Source organism: Gopherus flavomarginatus, chromosome 22, assembly GCF_025201925.1.
Source record: "Gopherus flavomarginatus isolate rGopFla2 chromosome 22, rGopFla2.mat.asm, whole genome shotgun sequence".
Taxonomy (NCBI): Eukaryota; Metazoa; Chordata; order Testudines; family Testudinidae; genus Gopherus; species Gopherus flavomarginatus.
The window spans coordinates 10,974,645-11,000,532 of NC_066638.1; the positions used below are offsets into that span (position 1 = coordinate 10,974,645).

At 45.1% G+C, this 25,888-nt stretch overlaps 1 protein-coding gene across 5 annotated transcripts in view; it reads right to left on the bottom strand.

The window, feature by feature from the left end:
- Positions 1-2,073: 2,073 nt before the first annotated feature.
- WASF2 (WASP family member 2) overlaps positions 2,074-25,888 on the bottom strand; it is a 41,316-nt gene continuing 17,501 nt past the window's right edge. For 3 of the 5 annotated variants that reach the window (XM_050932033.1, XM_050932036.1, XM_050932035.1), the window contains 8 exons: positions 21,332-21,485; positions 17,142-17,276; positions 16,450-16,603; positions 14,288-14,405; positions 12,557-12,687; positions 10,304-10,459; positions 7,331-7,839; positions 2,074-6,772 (listed from right to left, as the gene is read on the bottom strand). In XM_050932033.1, coding sequence (XP_050787990.1) covers positions 6,618-6,772; positions 7,331-7,839; positions 10,304-10,459; positions 12,557-12,687; positions 14,288-14,405; positions 16,450-16,603; positions 17,142-17,276; positions 21,332-21,461 — 1,488 coding nt within the window. In that variant the 5' untranslated portion in view covers positions 21,462-21,485 and the 3' untranslated portion in view covers positions 2,074-6,617. Of the gene's footprint in view, positions 6,773-7,330; positions 7,840-10,303; positions 10,460-12,556; positions 12,688-14,287; positions 14,406-16,449; positions 16,604-17,141; positions 17,277-21,331; positions 21,486-22,409; positions 22,673-24,704; positions 24,994-25,888 lie in introns of those variants that run through there. The other 2 variants (XM_050932034.1, XM_050932037.1) reach the window with 2 other exon arrangements.

Sequence of the window (25,888 nt, forward strand, 5' to 3'; positions counted from 1 at the left end):
CTAGCCCTAGACTGATGATCCAGCTGCCCAGAACTGCCCATTCAACACATGGCAAATCATGATGTCTCCTCCCACATACACAGGGTCTAATCCAATTTGCAAGACTCCTATCCTTGCAGCCAGGCTGTCCCAATTCAGGAATGACACAGCCTTCCAGGTAACATGTACAGCAACTACAAGGAGGGTAGATGATGGGATCCATAGGGAGGAGAATCTGGTATAAGGAGCTTTCCACTGACCAGGGTTGTACACATTTTTTGGAACTGATTGGGGAGACTGCTGCTATCAGTGAGTTTGCAGGTCAGCACCTTTAGAAAATGAAAAGCTAACTCGGAAGGGATTAGAAACTGCAAGAATATGAAATTTTTGCATGTCAGGCTCTTCTTGAGAACAGGAGCACCACATTAACTCTGGCCTTGACTGCTAATGACAAACCAGAGGCACATTGAGATTCCACTTCTAGTACAAGCTGGCATAGCTAAGATTGCACGTTTTATGTCCAAGATGGACTTTTCCGATAGCCAGTGAACTTTTAAGGTGCCTAGCAGGCTTGGGATGTAGGGGCCAATCGTAAACAACCCTTCCTTCTTTCTCCCAACCCTTTGACTATCTCACAAGCAGCTCTGCAGTAGCTGTGCCGGAAGCTTATTCTGGAGCTGGCAGGAATAACCCACAAATTAGTCTAACAAGGGTTTGCAGCAGGGACTGTATCAGCCGCAAAGCGTGAAAAAGGCACTATGCTACAGCCTGTGCATGTGAACACAGAAGTCGATGGGAAATCTACATACTAGCAATTCAGGCCTGGAGTCTGTGGTAGAAGTGGGACAGTGTTTGAGACACAGGCTCTCTTTGCTCCCATGCAATCTGCAGTAAACATATTCATGCAATAGACTTACTCAGCAAGTCGTTTGCAAGACAGTCCATGAGAGAGCATCCCAAACGCAACGAGGCGAGGCTGCAAGTCCTCCATCTGTGCTAGCTGAGTTGTGCACCACAGAGTTTAAGTGGGCCTTTTCGGCAGCTTTTTTAAAAAAAGCAAACCCTGTGTAACCCAGCTCTTGCAAGAAATGCCACCGATTCCTGTATGTCTGTGCAGAGGTTTGCCTGACTCCTTGGATGCCATTTCCCTTCCTGACACTTAAGCAGCATGGCAAGCACTAGGTTGGCTGCAGAGATGGCACTTTTCCACCCCAGAGGTGGCTGCATTTCAGTGGAGGAAGAAGAGATTTCTGCACGTACAGTGTTTGCAAAGGGCTCTGGAATCCGTACACTCTTGTGATAGTAAACCCAGAGACAGTTTTAATGCTCTTATTGGCACAGCTCTCACAGTTGGCTCCAGACTCAGAGCTCCAGCACTGCTGGGCTCCTCAGGTTACAATCAGGACCGGCGCTAGGGGTTTGAGTGCCCTAGGCGGACCGCAATTTAGCCGCCCCGTGCGCTGGTCCCGCGGCTCCGGTGGAGTTGCCGCAGTGGTGCCTGCGGAGGGTCCAGTGCTCCATGGCTCTGGTGGAGGTGCCGCAGTCGTGCCTGCGGGAGGTCCACCGGAGCCGCGCAAGCAGCCGACCGTCTGCAGGCACGACTGTGGCAGCTCCACTGGAGCAGCCTGCCGCCCCCTCCGGCAAAACGGCGCCCACCATTTATTCTGGCGCCCTAGGCGATTGCCTAGGCTGCCTAAATGGTAGCACCAGCCCTGGTTACAATACAATGGCCTTAAAGGGACACATTGCAGGACACTTTGGCTATACAGGCATGAGGCGTTAATGTGGCATCACCCATACTCTTGTTCTGATACTCCTGTTCCATTCCTGGGCTGGGGAACTTCTAGGTAAAGATAAATGAGTCACGGCAGCTGGGTATTGGTGGCAATTGTAGTTACAGTTTCGTTTTGCCAGTTTGTTGGTAACTCCCAAGTCCTCTCAAACAGTCACAACAAGAGCTTCTCAAAACCGGTCTCTCATGGGACCGCCATCCTCAAGGCCATAACGGAAGGCTCGGATCTTTACCCTCTATCACTCAGAGGCATCATTCCCAACCTGTTAGCCCCGGACTCCAAAGTGACATGAACACAGGTGTTGATTGGATAGAAAGGTTTTATCAAGATTTTTCTTAAAGTTTACATTTTTAAAAAAGGAAGATTTTTACATGTACATTACAAAAATTGCAAATAAGGATCTTCATCGGGGGGGGGGGGGAGGAGGGGAGGAGAAGAGACCAAGCAGACTATAAAAAAGCAGTATGAAAGCCTGGCTAAACAGCACCTGACAGAGGAAAATAGAAAATAGGTACTACTAGGAAAAACAGAGAAGGCCAGATTCTGGATTCAGATACATAGGTGTAAAGGCAGAACTACTCCACTGAAGCCAGCGGTGTTACTCCTGATTTACACTGGCATAACAAACCAGAATCTGGCTGCCAATGTTCACTTGTGGGGTAAAACAAGTTGTTAACCTCGATGCCAAAGACGTACAGTGTTTTGCTGGTGAGACTTTAACAGGGTTTCGTTTTTGATACTTCTCTGCGTTCCTTTGGTCTGAAAGGGAGTAACCCCCACTGCTCACAACCCAGAGAATCCTTTCCCACACTCCTTTTCCTTTCACACCATAAGACTCATTTGGCTCCTTATAAGACATGGTGCATCTCTTCCCCACCAACACAACCTCTGCACAGGGTAGATTCTCAGGTTACAAATGGAATAATTACTCTTATAAATATATTTATATCATATAGGAAATAAGGCACTTCAGAAGCATTATGGCTTTTCTAGTTCTACATCATTTTAGACAGGAAAAAAATTGGTTAGTTTCTAAAATGAATCAAAAGGAATAACGTTAATACAGTAATAAAATCTGATCCACATCCCACTTCAAGGCTTTGTAAAAGAACAAGACAGACACAGAAAACTTGACCCAGGGCAGCTATGAGATGGGCTTGACCCATCCAGGACAGGCACTTTTAAAGCAGGCATATTTAAGAAGTCCATGAACTGCAATTCTCTCTCTCACGAAGTTATGCTTCACACACAGTTTCTTGGCCATTTGGGACTTCCTAGAGCCTCTTCCCTGGATCTGGTCTGCTGCACTGTGACTGATAAGGAGAGGAGAACCAATGAAGGTCACTGACTGCAGATGAGCCCCCAGGCTGAGCCCTGGAAACCTAGTAAGCATACCCCACGTGCAAGTGTGTGTGTGGGGGGGGGAAATACTGAGAGAAGCAGCCAGGCACTACGGCTGAGGAGAAAGAGAGAGAGAGAATACTTAAGCAGGATCAGAAAGGAAAGACAACCCGACCTGTCCAAACATGCTCTGTGAAGTGACAGCGCGAGTAAGCAGATCCAATGGCAAATGACTCCCAATAGAAGCACTGGCTAGATGGCTGCATTAGATTTGCATAACCCGTAACCTGGGTTAGACTGGACAGAAAAACAAAGGCGTGCCTGAACACCTATTTTTTTTTTAAAAAAAGCAGCCTCTTATTCTCATCCCCAGATTTGTTAAACACTGGCAGCTCCCTCCACTGTGCTGTTTGGAATGCACTTATGGTCATACTAAATAAGCTACGAACACGTTAAACCAACAAAGTGGCCAGGAGGCTGTTCAGCCAAGCATGTGCCCCTTGCATGAATGAGTTGCAGCCCCACAGTTAGAGCCATTTGGGTACAACCATCTTGCAGAGAGGTTGTTCTTGGCACCTATTTTCTTCCCCTCCCGCTATTTCCCCCAAGGTGAGGACCGATGTTTTAGATCCACTCCTAAGGACCTCAATGACTTTAAAAGCAGAATTGTTTTTAAACTAGACTTGAATAAAGAAATTTTTTTTCCTTCTATTGATGGGATGGCTGATCAGCATAAGTGGGCACTGCTTTTTTATGGCCACTCAGTACAAAGGGACAGGCTTTATTGCATAGATATTAAGAAAACTGGGCAGAGCCATGAGACTGGTCACAGAACCATCTGGCACCAACCCTATTTCTCCACAATCCAACTGGTGGCTTACGCACAGATGGATTATCCATTTAAGGTCACAAGGGATATCGCACCTTTCAAAGCTTTGAATGAAAGGAGTACTATCTTTCTCGTCATGAAATGGAGCCAGGTGGAGCCAAAGCAATTTAAAAAGAAGCCAAGTTTGGCATTTTTGTGTTCCTAATTTTCAGTGCCCTAGAGTACATTATGGCTTATGGTCGCTGGAGGATTGGAACTAATATTGCTCACATGTTCTTGTCCCATCAGAAAGCAGTGTCAGTTTCACTGCCTATGAGCTTGTCTTCACTACGGGGGTAATCAATCTAAGTTACGGTACTCCAGCTATGTGAATAATGAAGCTTAGGTCGACATAGTTTAGGTCAACTTACCCTGGTGTCTTCACTGTGCTGCAGCAACAGGAGACACTCTCCGGTCGACTTCCCTTCCTCTTCTCGGAGACCTGGAGTACCAGGGTCAACTGGAGAATGCTCTGCCATCAATTCAGCATCTTTATGGTCTTCACTAGACCCGCTAAATCCACCCCTGCTGCAGCATCAATCTCCACATAATGAAGACCAGCCCTATGCCCTCTTAGGAGTCCACCTTACCCACTTGGCTTGCTGCCAAATATAGCAGTGCAGAGGTTTAATAAATTAACTTCACTGGTGCTTTACAGTCAGACTGGAACATGACAACACCAGCACCCAAAAACATGGCCCTCTGGCCTCTAGAGAAACCTAAGATCTAGGCCACTTCATTCAGTCTCTTTCAAACGTTAGAAAAGGGGAAAGTATTCAAGAGAATAGCAAGAATCCAGAAAAGTGAGAATTTAAACACTAAAAAAAACAAACCCAAGAGGTTTTTTTTTTCCCCTGGCAATATGGCCACCTCTGGCTGTATCTGGTGTCCCATGTATTGGTGACATCTTTGTTTAGATATACAAAAGCAGTAATAAGGCAAGTCATAGAGGGAAGGGAAGGAGAGGCACATGTTGGCAAAACACTTTAGAAAAGTAAAGGCAGAGCTGCATTGTCTCTCCCCCCTAGTTGCATCCATGAATCACATGGGCTGTGATCTCTGTGAAAAACTTAGGATGTCACACTGACTGAGACCTGGAAAGTCAAGCCCAGATAAGATATTAAACAAGCACCTGCTACACAGAGGTCTGTGTTATCTATCCGGTTGGAGGTGCTTGCACTCAACTTAACAAGGTAATAAAAACAACAAAACCTAAAATTAGCTAATCTAAAATCCCCATTTCCACCCCTACCTGTAATGCACCTCCTGGGAGCAGATCAGGTTTTTGTAAATTTAGTCTGGTAAAGGAGATACTACAACCTTTTCTGAGAATTAACTACTGGACCATGGATGTGAAGTAGTGGAAAACCGCTAATATGGGCTAGATGTAATGCTACCGATGGCTGACTCGGTTCACAGAGAGACCTTGCAACATGTAACCCTCTCCCCCAGGATAGGAGACAGCAGCATAGGCTAAATACTGGCATTTTCTGCTGCTCAATTCCCTGCATAAAGTGCACCATCAACCTCAATGAAAAGCACCTGAATTCAAACTGACCAAAGTGCTGCCCTGAATAGGCCAAATGAGACACTGATGCTTCACCTCCTTGCCCTGGCCGGTAAGTTAACTGTAGACACACTGAACAAATGGGCCTATTTGGTGCTCAGAGCTTGCCTCTTCCCACTCAATACCGCTGGTTACATCTTCTGCTCTAGACACACTGCTGAGCTCACCAGGTAACAGATAAAAACCTTCCCAGGACAGCAGAACCTAGCAAGCCCCAGCTGTCACTGCTTAGTTCCCTCAGCACACCAGTAGCGGCAGGTAAACTTCCTGACTTGGTAATGTCCCTGCACCCCCCGGAGTGGGCAGCCAGCCAGGTTAGCGTTTTGCTAAGGTGGTGTCTCTTAGTTCAGCCTCCTTCAGCAGTGGTGGAGGCACAAACCAGGCTATTGGAGGGGATAGAGGCAGCTTTTAAAGAAAAATTAACCCCCAGGTTTTCATGTAGTGCACCCTGCAGCCCCACAGCTTGAGAGAGCTTTTTAGGTAGGTTAGTTTTGAAATGCTGGAAAAGTGATGCTTCCATCACTCAAAAAATGGATTGTTGCAAGGGTTATTTAATAATGAGATGTAGCCTAGAAGAGACATTTTAAGCCCATTTTCTAGCACTACTCCCAATATTAACTGGAGAGGAAGAGAGAGTTATGTCCATTATATCCTATATGCTGCTGCTGCAGTGAGAAAACCGGTTGAAAATGTCCTTCTGAAGAGCCCTATGGCTGCAATAGGGTCATCGATTTTTAACTTAAAAAAAACCCATCCCAAAGGATCTTTAACTGTGCCTTGTTCTGTGGCATTGCAAATCTGATGGTTTAAGTTTCCTTTAATGAGCAAGCACCACTCCCCCTCCTGCTGGAAAACAACATTGCAACCCACAGCATCTTGCAGGAGACCTTTTGGAAAGGTGAGTGCAAGTCTTGCCAAAGCCAATGGTGATTTGCTGAAACCCCTTGGTACATCTTCGGTTACTGGAGGAGACAGGAAAAGCTAAAAGGCTTTGGCAACCTAGGAAGTACTTGGCTCTTTAAGAAAGGGGTCAGGCTAGTGAGGAGGAGCCTGGGGAGCAGGACCACGGTTAATCAGACCAGTCGTCGCCAAACTCTGAAGAATCATCCTCAGAGTCGCTGTATTCCACAGCGATGCGGCGAGAAAGGATTGTTGCCACGTCATTGCCCCCAACGTCCCGCTTCTCCTGTTCCCGCTGTTCCTCCACCTTGCGGAGCTGGAAACCTGGCAATGGGAAGAAGGCAGAGAGGTGGTCACTCAACCGCTGGAGATTTCACAGGGTCTACAGAGAACTGTTGCTCCAATGCTGTGCTCTGAATAGCCCTGGGCAGGCCCTGATCAATGCCTGGATTGCGCTGGGGCAGCCTGGCACAACGACTGCACAGAAGGGGGCACACAAGTCAAACCACTGACCCAGCCTGGATAGGTTTGGAGCAAGGGCGACAGGAGGAAGCCAGAGGAGCTGGCTTCCCACACTCCACCCAAGCGCTACGTGTTGCTGCTCTAAAGGCAGTTTGACTGCAGCTTGGGAGCTCCATTGATACTCGTGGGGCAACCTGCAAAGGTTGAAAACTAGAGGGCACCCTCATCGGGGAGAAACGGGGTGCTGAAATTCTCTTTGGGTTAGATCATCCACAGTAGGTGTGGTCACAAGCAGCAAGCCAGCAGCAGTGCTGCCCATGAGATGGATCCCAGGCTCCCGCGCCCTAGAACCTCCCTCAGAAGAGACAATAGCTAGGCTTATGGGAAAGAGGATACATAAAAATCCCAGCCAGGGCTTACCTTGACGGATAGCTGACAGCAAGTCACTTCTGGCATCAGTAACAGGAGGCAAGGAAGATTTTGGCTTGGAGGCCAAGGAGTCTGGAGGCAGAAGTGGAGCTGGTGCACCATCCATGCCACTGGAAGGCACAGGTGGGGGACCAGGAGGAGGAGGAGGGGGAGGAGGGGGAGGAGCACCATCTACTGGCTGAAGTGATGGTGGTGGGGGCACAGTGAAGTATTCTGCAGCTGGAGGTGATGGAGGAGGAGGGGCAGAAAACTCAGGGTAAGGAGGGAAGGAGGAAGGAGATGGTGGCAATGGCATCCCTGAATTTGGAAATCCTACAGGAGGTGGCGGGGGAATTCCTGATATTGGTGGTGGGGGGGGAGGAGCAGGAGGCGGAGCAAAGCCTGGCCTGGCACTGGATGGGGATCCAACCGGAGGAGCTGGTGGAGGATGGCTTGGACTGACCAGGCTGGATCTTTTTTGTCCTCCAGAACCAGAACCTCTTTGGTTGTCTACTGGGTAGCTGTTGCAGGAGAAAAGAGTAATATTGGGGGTGGGGGTAGAGAGAGAAAGAATACCATTAGCTTTGAGTCAGATTAGAGAGGATTTTGTCCAGCTATCCCTTCCAACTCTCAGTTTTTACTGAAGTTCTCTAGGGTCCTAGTGCTGACTATCCTGCTGCATTACTCTTGGCTAGGAGAACAGAACAACTGACAGCTGACACTGCAGCTGAGAGAAATGCTATCAGACGTCCCATCAGCCAGCACAGTAACAGTACATTGTACGAGCCAAACACCAAATCTCTCTCTGCCAGAGGCCAGACTGCCCTTTCAGCTCAGAACCTTCTAGAGCAACACCAGTCATTCTGTATCCATTCAGCTGCTAAGCAGGGATGCCTATCGAGCTAACCTTTAGTTCTTGTTTTCTGTGCTATGCAAGTTCATATGCTATTAACACATATCGGTATAGACCCATTCACTGGTTCTTTATTGGAGCACTGGTGATGATTTGTCACCTCTTGTCTAAGGAAAAAAGGTAATGGGATCCAATATACACTGAAGGGAAATATGGATTCATAAATGATTGAATAAACTTTCCATTCGCAGGAAACACTAGTGCCCAGAAAGTGTTGTGTTACTAGCTTACATATTGGTAAAAAGAAGCTTACACTGAATGGTAGCAAACAGAATGCTTTCACCTCAAAACCTAGCAGATGTAACATGCACCCTAAGCTGTCCATCTGATACATCCTGGAGACTTTGGTCATTTTATAATGAAGGGCTGATTTACCTCCACCCTTTTTCTCAAATAAGAGATTCAGGGGGCAGCCATGCCTTTAAGTAACTGCATAAACCAGGACAAGTTTTATCTGAAGCACTCATCTCCACTGTCACCTAGAGAGCTGCTGCAGGATGGAGTGCCTGTCTCAGGCTGACAGATTGTATTGGAAACTCAAACTCACAAGCTATGTTGCCTTTTGATACGTTTCAGTCAAGCTAGTAGTATAGCATTTGTCAGTCACCTATTCCCTCTATATATTTACTTTTGCCGCACTTTTCTGGTTCCTACTATTTAAAAGATACTCTAGTTTAGACCTCTGTGACTTTAGCCAGTATCAGGCCATTCTGGAATTGGTGTGTAATGGACTTGATCCTGCAGAACATTGATGTCTCTGGGATATGAGGATGCTCAGACCTTATAGGAGACGCTAGGACCCCAAGAACTTGAACTCTGAGGTCTCAGAGCACCTACACCTTGCACTTGCAAAGATCAGAGGGGAAAGTGGTGATAGCGTTAAGAACCCAGTAACAGGGACTGTTTCTGTGCAGAGTGCTGTTGGGGATGCAGGACCAAATGCTCTCAAGCATTTGTATTTGAAGAGGGAGACAGATCAATTGGGCATCCAAAACTGGGCCAAGATTATCTAATGGAACCCTGATAATACAAGAATGGGTGCTTCAGCATAGTAAGTGTACATATAGAGAATTCACAGAGTAAGAAAAGTGGAATAATGTTCTCCTGTTATACAGGGTATTATGGGAAGTTTCGGGCTTTAACTTAATTTTAAGAGAGCTGGACAAATTTAAGAGTGTTATTGTATGATGGGGTTGCTTGTGATAGTAGGGGGCAGGGTTTAACAGCCCTGGAGCTCGCTTCCAGTTTATGTCTTATGTTCCTAAAAGCTCATGGTTCAGGGTTTCAGCCAGTCACCTGCAGTGTTCAGGAAGGGATTCCCCTCCCCTTCCAAAACATGTTCTGGGGTGTTTTTTAATGTCCTTCCTCTGAAGCATCAGGTACGGCCATGGCTAGAGATGAGATGTTGGACAGGAAAGGCCAGGGTTCTGAGGTGGCAGTGAGCGTTCTCGCTCTAAGGTACTTGGCCGGCTGGTTCTTACTCACATGCTTAGGGTCTAACTGACCACCATATGTGGGACTGGGAAGGAATTTTCCCTCAGGTCAGATTGGCAGTGACCTTGGGGGTGGAGGGGGGGGCGCGTGGCGTTGCCTTCCTCTGCAGCAACCCACACACACACACTGCCAGGATCATTTGGTATATCTCACTTAATCAATTCCTTGCTGTTGTGGGGTGGGGGTCCTTGGGCACTGGTGCATCTTGGTGCTTCCTATTCTCTGCCTGTGGTGTGTAAGAATGTAGTCTCCTGTGGGCCGTAATACTTGGATTTAGTTTTGGTTATTGGGTTGTGTGTGTGGGTGCTGGAGGCCTGCGTTGTACACAAGGTAAGACTAGATGATCTGGTGGTCCCTTCCAGCCTTAAACTCTATACCGATGGGTGGTCTCTCACTATGACTAGGTTAACAGAAACTAAACATTAAGGAGGGGTCACAAGCTTTGTACACTTTACTGACAGACAGGTTCACTCGGTCTCAATACAGTACTTATGTTAGTGGTTTCACTAGACCAGCTAACTCCATCACTTTGCACCACCTACTATTTCTCTGTGGCCGAACGGTTCCCCGAGGATTACCTAAAATCCAAGGGTGGTGGAGGCAGGCTGTCCTCTGGGTAGGATGGAGATGGTGGTGAGATAGAATCCGACTGCGGTGGTGGTGGATAGTAGTTCATTTCCATGCTCTCGTCTGAGCCAATGCTGCCATTCTGATACACCACATTAGAGGGATAGCTAAAATTAAAGACAATGGAACAGTGATACCCAATTTCCTCCTCACCTCCAAAAAGAGCACTTCCAGCATGGAGTGTCAGGGAAACAAAAACAGGAATACAGCCATGCAGGCTGCTCTATCACAAATAGCCTAGTTATTAGAATCATGCTGAAATGCCTCACTCCAAAATTCAGACTGTAAGCTCTTCTAGCAGGAATGTCTCCTATTCTGTTAAAAGCCCAGCATAATGGACCCCAGTCACAACTTGTGCCTCTATACGCTAGAGTAAATACCAATCATTAATTTAAAAGGGACACCATGTGGCTCCAAATCATGATTTGTACATAAACTGTTTCCTGATCTACGTTTCTTGAAGCATTTTAGATTACTAGAAATTGTTTAGATTTTTAGACATTTAAAATTCACTTTCACTCATTATGGCTGTTTATTCTCTGTCTGGACAATGGAAGTTGACTAGTTATTCTCACTTTGGTTTATTGTTAGTATCTAGACAAGTTTATTTTCAGGTTTTTACACATCAACACAGTAATTCAGTGCGTGGGTTGCCAACACTGCAAGAGAATATTTGTGTTTTTTTTAAAACAAAACAAATATTTCTGTTAGTTTTAGGGTTGGTAAAAGCTTGCTCTTAAAGCTGGATTATGGGCAAAAACAGACTTGTCAGGTCTCATTTACATCGCATACTCTCCATGGCAGCATAAAAGTCCTAATGTAACCATATGCTCATTAGGGCAAAGGCTATCACCTCCTGCATGTCTGGAAAGCACCTAGCACGTCGTGGATGCAGTCATAAGCAAAGTTCAAAGTATCCAAAGCTGAAACATGCAGTGTTTTGTTTGGGCCATCCCCAAGTTTGACAGTAGACTAAGATCACCCAAAGCAGTGAAACAAAAACAAACACTGTTCAAGCCTCATATCAGAATCTACAGCGAAGTAAAATTCACATGAGAATTTGTGGTGGAAATAGTGAAAGCAAGGAAAAGCTGCTGTCCTGCAGTCAGATTCCTCCTGCCTGGTCTCAAGTCAACTGACTTGGCTATTAAAAGAAAAGCAGGTTTTATTTTTAAATATAAAATGTGTGATTAAAAAATAAAGATTTTCTTAAGTGAAAAGAGCCACAAATGGCAAGAAAAGAGCATACTGGGAAGTGCACTTTGGGCATTCAGTTTGCTTCCTGCCAGACTGGTGTCAAAAGATAAATTAAATCCTGAATAGGAGGCACTGAAGAGAGACCTGTAGCTGAAAAAACTTGGATAGGAGGAGAAAAATCCTAAATTTTGAAACATGAAGCATGGCTTATGAAAAAGCAGTAAAAGAAATGGTCACCACCACCAAAGTTAAGAGAGCCCTTTCTTTGTGTGAAAAGAAATAGACACAAAGCAGCATTGGGAACATCTGCCTGCCCTACTCACCAGCTTTTCTCACCACGAGAGGCTACTATATTAATTCAGCCCATAACTACAAGGAGACAAAGGCTATTAAAATTATGTTACTAACACCTTGAGTACTGCTGTGAGAACTTGGGAGAGAAGGGTCAGCATCACCTTACCTGCTGATTTCTCGTGGCGGGAAACACTCCTCTCTGCAGATAGCAGCCAACCCTCCCTGAACCCCAGGAAAGCCTGGTGCCTACAAAGCATTCTCAGAAGAGCTTCTGTGGGTTTGGAAGCAGGCCACGGAGTCTGCCCTCCTTCCATACCATATCCCAATGCTCAAATGCCCTGCTTCTGGCCCTTGCAAATACTGTTCTGGGCCAGACAAACTGGTGACCCAGCTGTAAAGGAATGAGTGATGATGGGGTAAAGGGACTAAGTCCATGACATTTCTGCATCTGTGGGATAGGGAAGCCAAGAGCAGAAGTAGATTTGCTTCTGAGACCACTTGCGCCACCTTTTTTAAACTCTTTAGATTCTTGATTTATTTTGCAAGTTTTAAACCAACAGATTTACTTTAGAGAATCTGATTAGTGGTGATTTCGATCCACACTGCACAGCAGATGTGGAGAAACTGCAAAGCAGGGTGAATTGCATTACCACCAACAATGCCAGACTGCTTCCCCTTCATGGAGAGCTGAATAAATAGCCAGATTCACTTACCCAGCAGGTCCTTGTCTGTCTTTTGACTCAACAAACTCCTGTCCCATTTTCAATTTCTCCCACTCCTCTTTTCGGGTTTTGATTTTCCGTGGATTCACATTCCCTCGGTTGGGATTATCTTTCTTCTCTTTCTAGAGAAGAAAAAGGAAGGAAAGACCCATTAGAACTTCAAACTTGTTTGGAATTAGTCTGTCCTTATTTCAGCTCACTGGGAGGGGAGGAGTAGAGACAGGGCCAACTAACATTTAAAGAGATTAAAAAAATCTTGGGATTCTTTGAGACTGCAGTAGAGTGAATTTAGTAGCGGTGGAAGGATCCAGATTTATCTATATGAGCAGTGAATGTGTGGCAAGATGGGGCATTAATCTATCTTGAACTATCCAGCTGGGCACTATACGTCCATGTGAACGATTAGTGCACGGCAGGTTCGTGTGAGGTAGATTTACAGTCCATCTTGCTGCGCACAAACTATTCATCTAGACAAGCCCTCAGACTGAGATAGTAACGGCCTCTCTCTACAGAACAACTACTGCACAGGTATGAACTCCCGCCCCCCGTGCTCCAACCAGTGTGCCTCAACAATGACCAGGAAAGATCTTTTCTGGAGTGGAAGGCCAGATCAGTTTCCCAAGCCTAGGGCTTGCCTAAAAGGCATATTACCGTGCACCAAGCCAAGGCGTGCATCTATAGTGCACTAGCTTGCCACATAGCAATGCCCCATGTGGAAACTGCTACAATGCAATGAAAGTCCTGGAGTGCCACAGTATCAACATGGGACATTACTGCACAGCAAGAGTCACACCCTGGCTTGCTGCATAGCGTCGACAAGCCTCTATTGCATCTTTGGTCTTTGTGTTGAGGCTTCCAAAAGGAAGCCATTTAATAGCAACTGGTAAGTAGGGTTTTTGTTAGGCAGAAACCTGGCCACAACGAACTGGGCTAAAACCAACCCCATTCCAAGGATTCCAATAGGCCAAAACTCTCTTATACTCTGACTGGAAGGTCATGATCTACTTCGAGATTTGATGTTACAATCACTTAAAATGTAAGTCAGATTTCCCCAAACTAAACCTTGCAGGTATAGTAAATGAATCCTTTTATAATGCAATTTGCCTTGTAATTCACTAATGTTAAAAGGACACCCAAGTGCAGCAATTGGGCCAGTGTGGTGGTGGGTTTTTTTGTTTTTGTAGTTTTACACAGCTTAAACACTTCCATACATTAAAGAGTAACTGGATTTTTAAACTTCATCCCTTGTTTCCTTCAAAGGGACTGGTGATGATATTCCGGTTACATCAAAGCGTACCAAAGGTGCTTTAATACTGAGCAGAGATGCCTGCAAGATACTGCAAGAGTACTAAAGAGGGTCTAAGGTTGCCCTTGACACCCAAAACACAACACTTACTGCGCTAATGCATCGAACGCTAGGAAACAGATGGTACAAAACTACAAAATGAACTAGTGTCACCATTCAAACTGTGTGAAATTCAGAAGAATAGATTTTTAAAATCTCTGTTTTAATAAGCAAGGATAATGGTAACAGGCAACAAGGATTCTTCTTTAAAAGTATAATTTTAAACTGGACCATATCCCCTCTAAAAAACCCAAGTGAAAGCGACAACTTGGATTTTGAAGATAAACTGTCTCCTATGAGTCTCTGGCTTTTCCTTCTACCTTGTCTTATCTACTATTTCTTTGCTAGCATGTAGCAGCGATGCCCCATCCCCTCACCCTGTGCTTCCGCTTTTCTTTCATGATATCCTTGGTGTCCTGGAGCATTTTCTCTTTCCAAAGGTCAAAGAAGTATGAAGGGTCTGTGTAGAATTTGAGTGCCTCTTTGCCATCATCCCTGGAATAGAAACACACACAAGGAGCCAGTCAGTTGCTTGTCTGATGCCCAAAGGTTTCAGATACCCACCAGGTATCAATATCTATCGATCTGAAATAAGAGGCCAAACATTTTGTACTCTTTCTCCATCCTCTTCCAATAGAGGCCTCTCTACCCTTGAGGAGCCACCCACTCCACCTGTTCATTCAAAACCACCACCACACCTCACCTAATTTGAAGTCACCACCGCTTCTCAGCCATGGCTGCATAGTTAAAGCGCTTGATTACAATTCTGAAGGTTGCGGGTTTCTGTCTCACTTGATCTCACGCTCAAAGGCCACCTCCAGTTCACCCAGCTACAAAATGGGTACCTGATGCATTGGGTTAGGGCAGTCAGATGTGATGCTGGCCACATCACTCCCTTGGGTACCACTGGCTATGACACTGATGTGCTCTAACTGCATCAGTTCGGATGCAGTTGATGACCCATGGCTCCGGGGAACTCTGACCACTCCTCCTGCAAGGCCTTGCACCACGATTCTCCTCTGGTTTGCTGATCTATAGTTTTGATTTCTGTATCTTAAGTATGGTGCAAGAACTGCACTGAGCAGCCACTCTAACAATTATAGAGGCAGCAGCAGATGTCTGTCCTCGCACTCCCTTCTCAAACACACGCTCTCTCTTTCCACACATGCCCCTTCCCATCCTTCCTCTCCCCATCTGTCTTTTCCAGATAGCCTGCTCCACAGTAACGTCAATGGATACAGGCTTGAGTGCACACACCTCCAAATGCTGAGCAGAGTTTTTTTCAGTGATAATCCCCATCCTGCCCACCCCCATCCACCAGATCGGGCTCCTGCTACTTCCTCCAAGACATATTACACAATTATGTACTGGGGCTTTTCGGCAAGTTCCTTCCCTTCCCACCCAACCGTCTTTTCAGAAAAATATTCTCCACTTCAGGAACCCCAAGTCAGAGCAGCAGCAGCATCCTTGAAACTCAGGAGTGTGCATTCACACGCACACCCTCCTACTTTGCAGTACAGCTGCATCTCACAGAAGACAGCTGCCTCCAGCTATCTGTAATTACTTTTCACCTGTTCAAAAGACATTTATGGATGTGGGCTAAAAAATATTCATACTCTGACCCCCTGCTCTACAACTATTGACAGCAGTGACACTCAGAGCTCAGTGGTTCAGGAGCTACCCAAAAGAGCCACAGTTGTGTGAATTAATAGTTTCATTTACTATAATGCTACATATTCACATTTAAACAGTATGATGAGAAAATAGTTAGTTGTTTTTATATATAGTATTCTCACAGCAAAATGACTGACCAAGTATTATAATTTTATCAACTATAGTTGGTTAACAACACAGTAAAAGCCTCCTGATTGGTTAATAATTAAATCTCACAGTGTTTCAATATCATGTGCTGGAAAAAGCTGTAGGAAAGAAATTGAAGAGCCAACTGTGGCTCCCGAGCCTCAGTCCGAATATCATTGATCTACAGGATGACATAACATGGCTACACCATTAAGGAGAAGGGCTTTATGCTGGTTAAACAGCCAGGGTCTAAGCTGAGTTAGTCACCTGACACCAGGAATAGATCAGATAATGCTCAAAATCAAAAGGAGTCTGCTGCACCAGTTTGGGTCAATGCAAATGTATGTCCTGCAGTTTCCAAGAAGGCTCTTGGCAAGTGGCCATGAGATCACACAGAAAAGCATGAGAAAATACATCATATACAAAACACCTAGCAATGTTATGCAGTGCCATTCAAGACTTGTCTCCCTAAGGCACCATCACAAAAGCAACAACATAACTGTAATTTTTCAGCTACCTTCATTTGTGCAACCCCAGAAGCAAATCTACAAATAATCCAGCTAAAGAACAGAGAATGCCCGAGGGACTAATTAGGTTACTCCGTTCTCCTTAGGGACTAGTGCTTCTTGATTAAGTGGTTTGTGACCCCGGCCATTGAGTGAGGACCTCTCTCAGTTAACTGTGGAGGAGACGTTCCGAACAAGGGAAAAAGGGAGTTAAAAAGATGCAGCAGCATTACCTGTAAGGGGAGAGAATGTTGAGAGGTGGTGGAGTATTGCAGATGCCGTATGTTTCAAGGACAGGCACCGGGAGAGAGTCTCTGTCAAAGAGCTTCTGGTCCTGAGTGGTGGAGCTTTTGAAGGCCTTCCTTGTATTAATGCCTTGCAGGGACACTAAGAAGGAGGGAAGCAATGGAAAGAGAAAGTGAAGGACAGTTTGACCCAGGTGATTGAGACACAAGGCCAATTAGCCACATTTGATTTCAGTTACAGTTCTAAATACGCTCAGCACTTTCTATGGTTGGGTTCTTTTTCCCCCACAATGCTCTTGAGAAGAGTAAAGAAACTCCAACCCTGTCTACACTGAGATCTGAAACTGTTTCAATATGGCTGTCAAGAAAAGTGTTAAGGTGGTTTCAAATTTCAGTGTAAACACAGTGTGAAAATCATGTTGCCAATCTATTTACTGAATAGCCAACCACTGGACACGGAGACTTGCTAGTGACCAACTCCAGCAGAAACAGACTTGTTTGGAACCACTCCACATGTCACTAGCAAAGTGTTTTTCAAGGCAGTAGGGGAAAGAGTCCCTGTTAGTGGAAGGGGAAACACATGAGTCTCCAGCGCACACAGCTTCAAACTCATTTCAAGGCCATGAGCTCTGCGCTCTTTAGCACGCTCGGTCTGCAAGTGCTGTGCTCCTCTCCATTACCTTCTTCCTCTTTGGGATCCAGCTGAGTGACCTTGACTTGCAAGCGGTCGACCCTCTCGACTAGAGAGCTCACCCGAAAGGCAAAGGTGTTGGCCTGAGTAAACAGCTCTCCAAAAATGTCCTCTGCAAATTTACCTGGAATATTCAAGGGGATGTATTACTCTGAGTTGTATTATACTTTCCCCATCCAGCCCTTAATACTTGAGTTCTCCAGATCTTCCCACCGCCCCCTCGCTGTTTCTTTCACATTAGCATCAGCAAGCTATTTACTAGCCTTTACAAAAGCGAGATTTGTTATTTTCAAGTTTGGCAGTATTGATACCACCCAAGATATTAACACAGAGGGTGAGTTGATGCACCACTCCAGCTAAATGACACTCTTCTAAGGGATCTTTAAACAACAGTGAAACAGAATTGAAGCATACTTCTTAAGCCTTGAATAAAGTAATGAACACGGGTCAACACCAGCCAAGTTGACAGCATGCGGTATTAGTCTATGTCTGATTGGCTTGCAGTCCCACTAGGGTTACATGATGTTCTGTTTATTAACAGCCAAACATAACTAGATTCTATAGCTGTATGGCACCTCAAAAGGCTCCCAAATTATAAATCACTGCTTTGCAGTAAGGCCTCCTCAAGGGTAACTGGCAACTATTTTAGAGTTCATTGTATTCTAGAACTATATGGTATATTCCAGTCTTGACCCTAAAGCCATAGCCACATTCATAGACAAGGGTACTGACTCATGAGTTCCTTCAGATAGGGCAGCACCTGAAAGAATGATTCTTTCAAGATTATCTAGATCAAAAATATAAATAAATAGCCATTGCTACTTTCACTGGAGTTTCTTAAATGTGACGATCCCTCTGAAAAACCTCAGACTGCTCGGTGAACAACCAAGACAAATGATGTTACTATTAATTCTTTGCACTGTGGTAGTACCGATGAGCCTCCACTCATGGATCATTGTGCCAGGCATTGTAAAAACAAATGATTGTTCTGCCCCAAAGAACTTGCAATCTAAGTGGATTCAGACAAGTGGGGAGCGCAAGGAAACAATGAGACAATATTGGCCATAGGAGGCAGCAGTCTCACCATACCAGTCGCCTAACTATTCCTCCCCCAGAACGTGCCCTTACCTTGTGTCTTGTGCAGAATCCTGCCTGTCTAAACATTTATGGCCAAGACTGTCAAAAACAGAAACCTGAAGTTAAGCTTCTAATAAGTGGCCTGATTTTCAAGAGCACCAAGTAGCCAATAGCTTCCCTTGAAGTCAGTGGGGGCTGTCAAGTACTGGGCATTTTTGAAAAATCCTAGTCAGTCAGTCAGGAGCCTAAATAAAGATGTAACTTTAGAGTCCTTTATTTGAAAATCTTGGCTTTTAGCACAAGTCATATGGGTAAAATGGAAATTGCATTTCCAACAGCTGACTCCAGAAGGAAAGAGGGGAAAAAAACATCTAAGTTAGGCTATCATTCAAGGGCAGCTGTCTCCATGACATCTACGAACATGAGTAAAGACTCTGCACTTTGAAGCAATACCAAGCTCAAGCCCTTATCCCTGCAGTCATTTTATACCAGGGTGCTAACTCTCTGTGTCTGAGTCCTACAACCTAGCCCCGCAGCTATGTTTTCTATGCAGGTTGTGCACAATGTGATTCTCCTCCCATCTGCCTCCCTTGGTATATGGGGTTTTAATACAGGGACACTACCTTTGCCCTGCTGACACGTCTTGTCAGCTTCCCTGTGTTAACTCATAAGAAGATATTCATTCCCTCAGACACAGGAGTCAGACAGATCTTATTGTAACCAGCTTTCACGAAGCATCCTCTCTGTTCTACCTCCCCATAAGAGCAACTCACACATTTTACAAAGGATGCCACAATGAAAGGAGGGAGAAGGTTCAGTTATAATGTAATTTGACAGATATTACAGCAATAAACTCATACAACGTGTTTGTGTTTCCATTTTAACGGGATCTGGAACCGATTTCCGCATTTCACAAGGAAGACTATAGATGTTGGAAAAAACTGAACAGTTGTTGAGCAGTACACTTTAAATATACAAACATGGTTATGTGCACTGGTCTGTGTGTTTGGGTGTACATTTATTCCTCTAATTGCATAACTGTGTCAACACATGGTTACTGTATAGGATCCAGCATGTGCTTTTGTATTTCACGCACATTTTTGGATGAGGGCAGAGATTAGTTTTCAGGGATTTAGCTGCTTGATTGATTTTACTTCAAGAGCAAAAATTACAATCAAAATTATCTTTATCATGCACTGGCAGGAAGACAGTCTGAATGACTTAATAGGTCTTTCCCATTTCTAGCTTCTCTGATTCCACAGAATTAACAGAAATGCACAGACTGCCTCTCCAAAGTGCTACCGGCTGTCATAGTAACAAAGGGCAAACTCACTGGAATATGAATGCTGCACAAGTTTTATGTTTGTGTCTTTGTAAAGAGGTTGTGGTATACCAGGCATGGCTGATTATTCACTTGACAGGTCTGCTGTCACTTACTGAACTCTCTTCGGATTACTACAGTATTCAGCACATGAAGAAAACACATTATTCCAATTTTCAAAATAACGTACAGAAAACTAGGAGAGGAGTTTGGTCATTTAATTTGGATCTCAACATTCTGCAGTAATTAGCCCAAAGACCATAGCACTTACAATTCTGTCTTCAACTCTGGGGATGCAAACAGGAGAAGATGCTCAATTTTATTTCCCTCCATCCCCATTACCCTCAAATGCACAGTGATGCGCATGAGTGTCAATACGAACAATCTGTCTCACATGAGCTTCCCCAACAGCACTCCTGGTTGTATCTGTGATTGGTCCTCCTCACACCCCAGAGCGAGGCTCCCTTGGAACCCTCCTGATAAAGGAACCAGGCTGGGATTTGGCTTCCAGCACTTCACTCTCTGTTCTGAGGGATAAGCAGAGGTGCTTTGAATATAGTGAAATGCACAAAGAAGGTCTAAGCCTGAGGGATATCGCTGGTGCTCTGTCACACTAACCCACAGCATGCCTTTTGGATCTGGATCAGCTTACTCGCTGTATTCGGGATTTAAAGAGCTTTACCGTCCTCATTTCATGCACACAGGAGGGATTTTAAGAGAACTCTTATGCTATGTGACCATCTCAGTAATCACATCTAACTCTGGAACAGAGAGGGGCAATTGACAATGGATGGGTAGACTGGTCTTATCCATTACTGCACATTGATATTTTTAGCAACAGACTTAATGCAAGGCTTGTTGGTATCAGATGAGAACCTGGAGGCAGCACAGGGGTGTTAGTGACAGCAATGTGCTTTCACTACTGGAGAAACAGGAAAAATTGTGCCTGGAATCCTCTCACCCATGTTCACACTGCACAAGAGAAAGAGTCTATCTTGTGACGGAAACAGAGATACATTGTTTAATTTCACTCTAGGACCTATAAGTATGAATCCATTTATCAAAGCATTTGCAGGTCTCATTTCAAGGCCAATGAGCAAAGTGGGGTTAATCTGAATCCAGAACATTTTAATGGAGAAGAAAGGGCAATTCTTACCATTTATTCTTGTTACAAAGCTTGGGCCCATGTTTTCACTTTGCTTCTCATAATGCTGTCTACCAACTCACTGGAGAGCCAAACCACCAGTGGTAACCATTTGTGCTGCTATACCAGCATGCAGCCTGCAAACTCCAATATCTCAGAGGCAATTTTAGCCTGAATTGGGGACTTTCAGGCTTGCAATGTAATAAATGTAGCAGGGGCAAACAGGCCAGAATCTGTGTGCGCATTCTGATTACCTTTCCTTAAAAATTATCAATTGTAGATTTAAACACAGTTGAGCTACAATTAATAGTGCATGAAATTACAGGTGCTTTCTCTGACAAGGTACTGGCCACTCTGAAAGCCTCTCATTTTACAGTCCTGAATTATGCTGCATCCTTCCATCTACAATTTTGCTGCAGCTCTTCCATTCCCCACCTCTCCAATTTTCTTTTTGTTGAGGAGGTGGTGAAAGGAGGAGGACAGGAAATGAGCATTAGAGATTTCTTTGGGAAAATATTTTAGCATTACCCCGGGAAGGCAGATGGGGGAGAAATAGGAGTACAAGAACAGAAAGGGAGCTAAATAAAGAGCACTAACGATTCCTGAGGGCAGCATGCAGGCTCACAGTGGTACTCACTCAGGCTGCCCAGCTGTCGAATGACATTTGCCAGGGTGATGTTGGTCATGCATTCCAGCTCACTTCTAACGCTAGGCAACGTCTGACGGCACAGGTGCCTTGGCTCAATGTTCCTCGTTACTAATGGCATGGTGGACCAGCTTCAGGCAGTGTTCTGAAAGATGAAAAACAACCCAAAAAAGAAACAGGAAAGGATTACTCACCCACAAATTCCAGGCACACCAGAGCCAGGATGGTCATTTTCCTGCTCTGAAACAGCTTTATGTATAAGGTATCTTTTTCCCTCTGCACGCTTATAAAACTGGTTCTTTGAAAATAAAGATCCTACTGTTCTACAGTTGCAGTAGAAAAGACAACCTGTTGGCTCAGGTGTACAGGGAACAAAGGAAAACTACCCATCTTAGCTGAGCAAGGGACTGTTTACATTACTGTTGTTCCTGCACCACCCTTCCCACTAATGCACCTGCACTGAACAGTCTCATTCCTTCACCAAATATTGCAGAACATCTAACGACAGCTATTGTGAACCTTTCCAAAGGAACATTTTAACATGTCCATTTTCTAACCAAGAATGTTAACAGAAATTAGCACGTCTGTTATGTCAGATACACAGACATGTACACTCCAGCCCTCCTCACCAACAGCACAGACAGAGAAGGCTCACATGAGACAACAGGAAGTTCTTGCAGCTGACCAGGAAACTTTCTGGTGACTGTTTCTCATCCTGCAAGCTGTGTCCTTCCCTTGTGGGAAATTCCCACGTGGTCTAGTTTGTACCGACCCATTGTTTTAGAGTTAGTAGTTTATCACATTGGTAGCTTAATAAGGATTTGGGGGGAGTAAAGCCCAATGCTGAAAGACATCAAAATTGATTTTACTACATGCAGTGAGATGGAACTTCCAACCCCAACTTCCAGTTCTTCTGAAATTTATGGAACACAAAAGTTTCTGAAAGTTATTCTTCAGAAAATGGTTGCATGTGTGTCTGTTTCCTGCCCTGTACTTTATAACAGCAAAATCTCCACTGCTAACATGCCTAACTGTTGAAGTAATCAATTAATTCTCTTATACCGCTTACCTGCAAAAGAGAAACAAAACTTCAACTCCTGAATAATGGAGCACAGCACAAGCAGTTCGATACATCTCCAAAATTTCTAACATGACAGCAAATACATCCCAACTTCTTGATTGATTTAAGAAGGAAAACAGTCTCTTGTAGGTCGGATGAGAAACAATGCTATAGAAACAGACGCCTCCCCTTGTGATGGAGAAGCTAATCTGCTCAGGATGGGTGTAAAAATAAAACAGGAAGCTAACAGCTTGGGGAACATGGCTTCCTGTCACCCACAGCAACAAACCAAGAACCGTAAAAAAAAAAATTAAAAAAAATCAGCTATTCGCACTTGACTCTGAGCCACCCTTTGATAGTCCGTGGCAGCTGGCAGCTTATCTTTGAGGTCCAGGAGTCCTTCCTGGATGCTTTTCTATCAGGATGTTAAAAAGAAGGTGTGGGTATCATCTCACCAATTACCTCACAAAACAGATTCTGAATTTCCAAATTTGGTTATGCAGAGGAGTTCAAGGTCTGGAGCACTGCAGAGTATGCCAGGTATAAGGATGCTATGTTACATTACCACCAAACTCCACTATAAACCAGTCATTTAGTTCACTTGTCACTGTGAAACAAAAGTTTCCAAAAAACCTAATTAAAGTGATGTTGATGAACCAAATCTAAAAACCAAGAAAAGCAGGAAAATCTAACAGGGCTGAAATCTCTCCTTCTCGGACCTCATTGTGGCTGGGTAGGGTAAAGCAGTGGTTCTCAAAGCTGGTCCGTCGTTTTTTCAGGGAAAGCCCCTGGCGGGCTGGGCCAGTTTGTTCACCTGCCGCATCCGCAGGTTCGACTGATCGTGGCTCCCACTGGCCGCGGCTCCCACTGGCCGCAGTTCGCCACTCCAGGCCAATGGGGGCTGTGGAAAGCGGTGCAGGCCGAAGGATATGCTTGCCACCCTTCCCGCAGCCCCCATTGGCCTGGAGCAGTGAACTGCGGCCAGTGGGAGCCGCGATCAGCCAAACCTGCGGACACAGCAGGTAAATAAACTGGCCTGGCCCGCCAGGGGCTTTCCCTGAACAAGCGGCGGACTGGCTTTGAGAACCACTGGTGTAAAGCCCAACAAATAGCTAAGGACAAAGTGAGCTAAGGAAGGACTTCCACCACTAATTCTAAATTCCCTGCATTTTATGGACTAAAGTCAAACCCTTCTAAATTCTTCTGTCATGTTAGGTTTTCGTGCTTTAGCTAAGCCAGCGTTTCCCTGCTTCCCCTGACAGCACCTCATAATAACAGCCACACCCACAGCTCAAGTATATGGAGCTGTAAGCTTAGGTAGAAGCTAACTTGCTCGAGTTTCTCCTGTTTCTCTGGCACTGACTCATAGAAGCACATGTTGCTTGGCCCCACAGAGCTATCTGTGCGCATCCCACCTGTGATGCTGAGGTCTATATGGTTTTATAAAAATATGCTAATAAGTTAATATAATGTAACTGGAATATGCGTCCTGCAGAAGTCTCTTGTAAGGTGTCATTACAAAGCTTATAATCTACTGAGTGTGATCATCCTATTTGTATAAGTGTACCACTCTTGTATCTGAAACTAGAAATACAAAATATAACTGTGAGGCCCTATTGTAATTATCCCAAGTGTGGGCCATTAATGGTGGTTTGGAATCTTGATGACTCCCATTAACCAGGACAATTGTCTGCAGATGGGTGTTTTACCTGTAAGTCTTCCTGTATACTGCGTGCTGGCAAGTGGGCAATGAAGTCTTGTCATGTGAATTTATGACATGTGATCATGTCACCTGAACTGGAATCCATCTTTAACCTGGTGTCTTTCCATTCAGAAGGAGGAGGAGGGAACTCAAGAGAGGGACAAAGGATTCCCACCCTATGCAAAAGATATATAGAGGGGTGGAACAGAACAAAGGGGAGAGAGAGGAGAGGAGCCATCATGAGGAATCCCCTAGCTACCACCTAAGCTGGAACAAGAGCTGTACCAGGGGAAAGAATTGTGCCCAGGCCTGGAAGGGGTCCAGTCTGAGGAAAAAAACTTACTGAAGCATCTCTGAGGGTGATATTATCTGTATTCAGTTTGATTAGACATAGATTTGTGCATTTTATTTTATTTTGCTTGGCGACTTAACTTTTTTCTGTCTGTTACCACTTGGAACCACTTAAATCTGACTTTCTGTATTTAATAAAATCACATTTTTCTTATTAATTAACTCAGAGTATGTATTAATACCTGGGGGAGCAAACAACTGTGCATCTCTCTCTAGCAGTGTTATAGAGGGCCAACAATTTATGCGTTTACCTTGCATTTGGGTTTAGACCCCATTGGGAATTGGGCATCTGAGTGTTAAAGACAAGCACACTTCTGTGAGCTGTTTTCAGGTAAACCTGCAGCTTTGGGGCAAATAATTCAGACCCTGGGTCTTTGTTGGAGCAGATGGGAGTGTCTGGCTCAGCAAGACAGGGTGCTGGAGTCCTGAGTTGGCAGGTAAAGCAGGGGGCAGAAGTAGTCTTGGCACATCAGGTGGCAGCTCCCAGGGGATTTCTGTGATTCAACCTGTCACACCAGCACCAGCAGGGAGTAAAATCTTCTGGGGAGTGGGGAAGCCATTGGAGGAGAGAGAGAACAAGAAAAAATTAAAAACACAGGAAAGATACTGAGAAAAAGACCAAAGAGGACAGGAAAGAAAATGACCCCCCCTCCAATAGCTGAAATCATGAAATTTATTATTTTAAAAATCCTATGACTGTGAAATTGACCAAAATGGACCTTGAATTTGGTAGGACTCCAGTTATGACACAGGAGGGACATGGGGGGAGGAGGGCACACTCCTGCCAATCTAATGGCGGGGGGAGAGGCCACACTCCTCTTAGGAACCACTGGCTTCGAACTATGTTGGCTATGCCCCCCAGGAAATAAGGACTTGTCTACACGGTGTTGCTTACACCGCTTTGTTTGACACTAAGGCAAACAGCAAACATCCGGCAAAAGTCATTGTTTACACTAGTGCAGTCCGCCTATGCTGGGGGGCTGGGAGAGGGTGCAGCTGTCACTGGAGCCCCCTCAGAGGCCCCAGTCAGGTCAGGGCACAGGGGATGTGGCGGAGAGCCACCCAACTGCCCTTGCAGTAGCTGGAAGGTTCTGGGGAGGGGGGCAGTTAAAGAAGAATTCTCCTTCTCCCTTTCAGCAGGGACAGAGGATTCAGGGCTTGAGCTGTATCAGACAATTACTAGCCAGAGACAAGGCAGACATGATACCTGGGGCTTCTAAGCAGGGTCCACTGACAGTAGCTTTTAGTAATGGCTGAGCCCTCTCCCTTTTCCCAGCAGCTGTTGGGGTGGGATAGCTTCTCCACAGGACACTGCATTTGGACATCGAGGCCCCCCACATCTCGTAAGATCAGTCTCTGTGTAGGAGGTTTATCCCTCCACTTATTACATATCTTGTAAAATTTCCAAGCCCTATGAATAAGTGGATGGGAAGAA